The 6,000-nt window shown below is 33.0% G+C and overlaps 1 protein-coding gene across 4 annotated transcripts in view; it reads left to right on the plus strand.

Annotated features, from left to right (window-relative positions):
- Positions 1–3,380, plus strand: part of LOC114312774 (Cyclin/Brf1-like TBP-binding protein) — a 33,577-nt gene extending 30,197 nt beyond the window's left edge. For all 4 annotated transcript variants that reach the window (XM_028259072.2, XM_082902836.1, XM_028259077.2 and 1 more), the window contains 3 exons: positions 1,410–1,499; positions 1,779–1,832; positions 2,854–3,380. In XM_028259072.2, the coding sequence (XP_028114873.2) occupies positions 1,410–1,499; positions 1,779–1,832; positions 2,854–3,051 (342 nt within the window). In that variant the 3' untranslated portion in view covers positions 3,052–3,380. The remainder of the gene's footprint in view (positions 1–1,409; positions 1,500–1,778; positions 1,833–2,853) is intronic.
- Positions 3,381–6,000: the final 2,620 nt, after the last annotated feature.

The following is a 6,000-nucleotide window of genomic DNA, read 5'->3' on the forward strand; positions in this document are numbered from 1 at the left end:
TCAAGATTTGCAGCTCTTAGAGGCAATCTCTCAGAAAAACGAATATCTCTCTCAGAAAATGAAGAGTTTTTCAGAAGTTTTTTCCTAGGTTTTTTTGTCTTCGCTTCTGCCTCAAGCACAGCCTCCGCATTGGTTTATATCGACACTGACGACGCGGCCGACACGCCACTCTGTCGCTCACGTGCCTCGCCGCGTCTCTGGCTCAACTTTTGATGGCACGTCTTTTTATGGATTGGGCACGCATTTTGATGGCACGTCTTTTTATGGATTGAGCACGCCTTTTGAAAGATTGGGCACACCTTTTGAGGGTGCGACTTTTTAAGGGTCCGACAAGACTCTGTAAACTGTCCCGACACTGATTCCGGTTAGCTCCTTCAGGGGTCCGACAAGACTCTGTAAACTGTCCCGACATTGATTCCGGTTAGCTCCTTCAAGGGTCCGACAAGACTCAGTAAACTGTCCCGACATTGATTCCGGTTCACTCCTTCAAAGGGTCCGACAAGACTCTGTAAACTGTCCTGACATTGATTCCGGTTAGTTTCTACAAGGGTCCAGCAAGACTCCGTAAACTGTCCCAACAACTGTCACAACAGTGTCTGTTACAACGGTCCGACATGACCCCGTAAACTGTCTTCTACATCGGTCCGACATGACCCCATAAACTGTCTTCTACATCGGTCTGACACGACCACACAGTGTCTGCTACAACGGTCCGACATGACCCCATAAACTGTCTTCTACATCGGTCTGACACCGCCATCCAGTGTCCTCTACACCGTTATGACACCACCATACAGTATCCTCTACATGGTTATGACACCCCCATACAGTGTCCTCTACAACGTTATGACACCACCATCCAGTGTCTTCACCAATGGTCTGACACGACCATACAGTGTCACCTATCCTCTTTTATTTTTATGTATTTTCTTGTTTTGTAACTCTCTCCAAACTCAAGTTGGTTAGTTCCTATCCCCCTTGAGTTTGCGGGGGGCTGTTAAAACCTATCACCTACTTCACCCACTTAAACCTACTCCACTAAACCTAACCCACTACACCACTACCACCTCACCTACTCCCCACTACACCACTACCACCTCCACTTCACCTACTCCTTACCTACTACACACTCACCCTCTTCTATATATAGGAATCATGAATCATTGTAATATATCAATAAACATCAATCAATAATACATAAATTTTTACAGTATATGCCAACAGGGTGTTAGTCCTCCCCCTGCTAATATCCCTGTATCCATAACTTCTCCCCAACTTGGGTGACAGCAAGATTTAGTTTTAATTCTAGGAGACTTTTTACTGACCAGTCTAGTTGGCACCTTCATCTGCTAACTCAGCTTTCTTTTAAATCTACTTTTCTCAATCTTGTTCTTTGATTTGTGAATCAGGAACGACGACAAAAACGAGCTTTGGAAGCTAAAAATGCCAATCCTGCTCAAACCGCTGCAGAAGCAACACGCCAAATGCTAACAAAGAAGGTATGGTATAGTCAGAATCAGTGCAAAAACGAGTGTTGTTAACTAAACGATATTTCAAGCATTTGTGGTATGGGACATGAATCGTTTGCCATGTAGCTGGCACATCATGTTTTTGAATCCCTAATTTCTTCACCACCCATTGGAGATGCGTTTATGGTTATATGTAGCATCAGATTTTGTTAATTTTGTTTTGTTCTTTTTTGTTTCCACAGCATTTCAACATATTGATTGTGTTCATGTTCTACCTTCTCCTAATTTGCTGATTGTTATGTTTAACAGAGATTGAGTACGAAGATCAACTATGATGCACTAGAGAAACTCTTTGATGAGCAGGTATGCCATTTTTTAGGCGTGTTTATTCATTTGTTTTCTCAAAGTTATAATTTAAGAAATACTATGCATCAAACATGTAAAATATTTGAGTTGCGGAATTGCAGTTATACAACCTTGAGTTGGGTATGGCTTTTCTCATGTTGAAATAGGGTTAAGCTCAAGCTTGGCTTCACTTGCACAAATTTGTAGGCACCATGATAGCTGTAAATAGTAAAATTGTCTAAGAACTGCTCTAATTTTTATTCACTTCACATTAAAATGGCTTTGGTCAAGCTTGTAGCTAATATATGCACGAAGTTGGAACTTGTGTTGCTAGATGGATTACTTAAACTAGATCATATGTATTTGGTGGTAAACTTTGAAAATGAGAAAATGACATCCTCATAAATTCTTTGTAGAAACTTGACCAGTTGTGATCATATGTGTTTTTGGCATTTTGTGCTTCATTGTCAAATTTTAGGTTTGCATGAGCTTTGACTAGCTGTTAGGATGCGTTTTTGAGGGAGAATTTGTGCAGGAAAAAGAAAAGAAAAAAAAAAGTATTTTTTTCATTAGGGTATGGCTATCCCAATAATGAGAGAATAACTACAGATCCATCCATGGATGGATGTGGTGCTAGTTTTGTTAGGAATCCATGATGCCTAACTAGGATCAGTTTGACATGAAACACAAAGAACTAACACACAAGAATGATAAATCACATGCACACATAAAGAACACAAAATTTACGTGGTTTATCTCAAAACTAGGGTTACGTTTACGGTTACTGTAGTTTTCACTATGATCAGAAAGGTTATAAGAGATTACAGAGATAGCCGTCTCACTTAATATGTAAATACATAGAAATTAGGGCAACAGGTCACAAGTGTGGAAATACAAAAAGAATACTCTTATGTTGAGTGAATAGTGTCTAATACTAATCACGATCCACACTACAAGAAATTTATGTTTAGTTCTTCAAACAGATTGATTTCACTTTTCTGTACAATTCTCAATTTCCTTGTGTAAATACCAATTGCAGCCTGCTCCTGATGCCAAAAAAGCCCGTGCTGAATCTCAACATGAAGCGGATACTACAAACAACGATGAGCAAGTGCAAGAGAACATAGATATGGAAGGGACGGTTGGCAACAAATCATATATGGACGGATGGTATAGAAATGAGGAGGAAGTGTCTGATTATGGTTATTATGATAATGATGGGGATGATGAGTATTGACGTTATTTTCAGCCGATGGATTCTGGATTTCAAGTGGGATATCGAGGTGAATTGACGTTCTTCAATATACAAGCTATTCATCAAATTAGATGAATATGTTTCAAATTTGTAGTAGGTAGAAGTTGATATGCATTATTGATAGGATACTCTGTTTATTAAAATTGTAAATGACTAGCAGTTGAAATGCAGAAGTTACAAAATTATTTTCTTTTTGTACAATGAGCTAGAAGTTAATGGTGAGGGTAATTGTGTCAAAATGTAATGCCGTACTTGTTTAATATATATAGTTACAGGAGCTAACCTTAAGGTTTAAGCTCTCATTCTTCTAATCTTCTTATTCTTCATATTAACAGTTTATTTTGCCGCCTTCTGTTACTTATTTCTCACTTTTATTATTATTGGAATATGCTGTTTATAGTGAAGTGATCAAATTTTGGCATTTTAGCGCGGCTCCAATGTTCACTCTTCCTCCTCCCTCTCTCCCTCCCAACGAAAATCAAATTTGTGTATAAGCTTTATCTGATATCGAGCGCTCTAATAGAGAATTTTAAATTTTCATCAAAGTACTAATTGATCGTCCGTTCGGTCAACCAGTCAAAGTAAATTGTCCAAATTTTGAAACAGACTTTTTATAATAAATTGCAAGGAAGTAGATGTTCGGAGGAACAACTGGCCGGACAATTAGCCGGTCGTTCAGTGCTCCTGCATACCTGCAAAGCTAACAACTATTTACAGTAATTTGATGAAAGGCTCAAGGTATTCTGAATTTGATGAAAAATTTAAGAAATTTGATACTAGTTTGATATTAACGTTGCCAAAATTAGATTTTTTTTTATTAAATTTAAATTTAATGAACGGAAAGAGTAAGTGTTGGAGACACTTCTACAATATCAAAATGTTATTTTTTTTGGCAATTATGGTACTAATGGTGCGAATGCTACTTTTTTTGGCTATAGTGATTCAAGTTTTGTTGTGATCATATGTATTTGGTGGTAAACTTTGAATATGAGAAAATGACATCCTCGTAAATTCCTTGTAGAAACTCAACCAGTTGTGATCATGTGTTTTTGGCATTTTGTGCTTCATTGTCAAATTTTGGGTTTGCATGAGCTTTGACTAGCTATTAGGACGCGTTTCTGAGCAGGAAAAAGAAAAAAAAAAAAAAAAAAAGGGTATATTTTTCATTTACTTTTTTTTGTCCCTTCACAATTTAAATTTTAATCCAAACATATATGTTTATGTTTTTGCTTCCTCTTTTTGGCAGGATATATTATATGTGCCTACTTACAAGCTACTCCAATTGATGCTTTCGGAGAAAAATATATATATATATATATATATTAAATAGAAGGAAAAAATAAAAAAGAGGTTATATTTTATTTCTTTGACCATTTTAATTGTTATTGATCTTATGATAGTTATTTATGTATATAAGGGGAAATTATCTATCAGTGGTAGGTTTAAAAATTTATTACAAATTCATAAGAAATTTTATGTTTTTAATTATCAATATTTATAAAGTTTATTATTATTTGTTTGTAATTATTTTTCAAAATTACCCCTGGAGTGAAATTTCTCCTATATATTATGTTTAATGTACATCAATTTTGATAATTATTGAGACATTATATATCTCATGTTACAATCCCACTTTATAACTGGGGTGAATTATACGTGTAATTTTTGTAATTTATCTCTTGTATCAATTTGATTTATGTAGTTCTATTTATATTAATTTTATCTTTTAATTTTTTATATTGTACCAATTTAATTCAAATTATAATATATGTTAGGAAATTGAACATAAATCAAAGATAAAGCGGTCCATTCAAAAAGAGAAGAAACCATTTTTACTTGGACGGCAATCATCAATCATTTTGAGGAGAGGGAATAGACAAATTTCTTAATTAATTCCAGTTTAATTTTTAAAGGGACGTTATCAATTAAGCTAAATTGATACAACATGAAAATTTTAAAAATAAAATTGATATAATTAGAATTACAATGACTAAATTAATATAAGACACAAACTATAGAAAATATATATATATATATATATATATGTATGTATGTATATATTTGCCTTAAAAAGATCCTCGTCTTTCTTAAAAGAAAGAAGATATAAGAGAATATTCACATGTGCATGAGAAAACTCTTAGAGCATCTCTATTAAAATAGTTAAATTTGTAGTTAAATTTTAATTAATTTATTTTTTATTTTTTATTTTAACTAATCATCTTTTTAAGTACATTTTTCAACAAACTCTCTATTTTTTACTCTATTTGGTTTTTATTTTATTTTTTTTCCAATTCTAAATTTAATATTTAAGAGAGAATTAAAGTAATGAATGATCACATTTGTTTAGGGTAATGATATATAAATAGAATATTGGATAAATTATATTCACATTTTTTAAAATTTGAAGAATATATAGTAATAAATTTCACAAGTTTGCATAGTTATATTAGACTCCTTTAAGATTTTAATTTACGTAATACATAACCCATTTTTTTCCCATAATTTGTTAGTCTTATGGATAAAAAAGTGATTGTTCTCATATGTTTTTACATTAAAATGTATATTTTATTTTACTTATCTTTGAGTCTTAAAACTACCCACATTCATCCGATCCTTTTAAGCTTACTAATAAAAATGTTGATTTAATTATCTCAAAACGTGTAGTTTGTTGTATCCAAACTTCAGAGAAGTCAATGCAATTTATCTTTAAAATAATTATATTGAATTTACATACAAAATGCAGTGACACTTTATGCTCTATTCATCTCAATTTAAAATACCTATTATTCTAACTTTTATTTTAAAAAATAACACAATTATACCATTCTGATTCAGTTTTGTTATACAAATTTTGTTTATAAACAATTTTTCTTAATTTATCAAATTGTGTTTTTTTGTCTCATGTATTACAATTACTTAGGTAAATAATTT

The sequence above is a fragment of the Camellia sinensis genome, chromosome 13 (assembly GCF_055761805.1).
Source record: "Camellia sinensis isolate YWXY chromosome 13, ASM5576180v1, whole genome shotgun sequence".
Classification (NCBI taxonomy): Eukaryota; Viridiplantae; Streptophyta; class Magnoliopsida; order Ericales; family Theaceae; genus Camellia; species Camellia sinensis.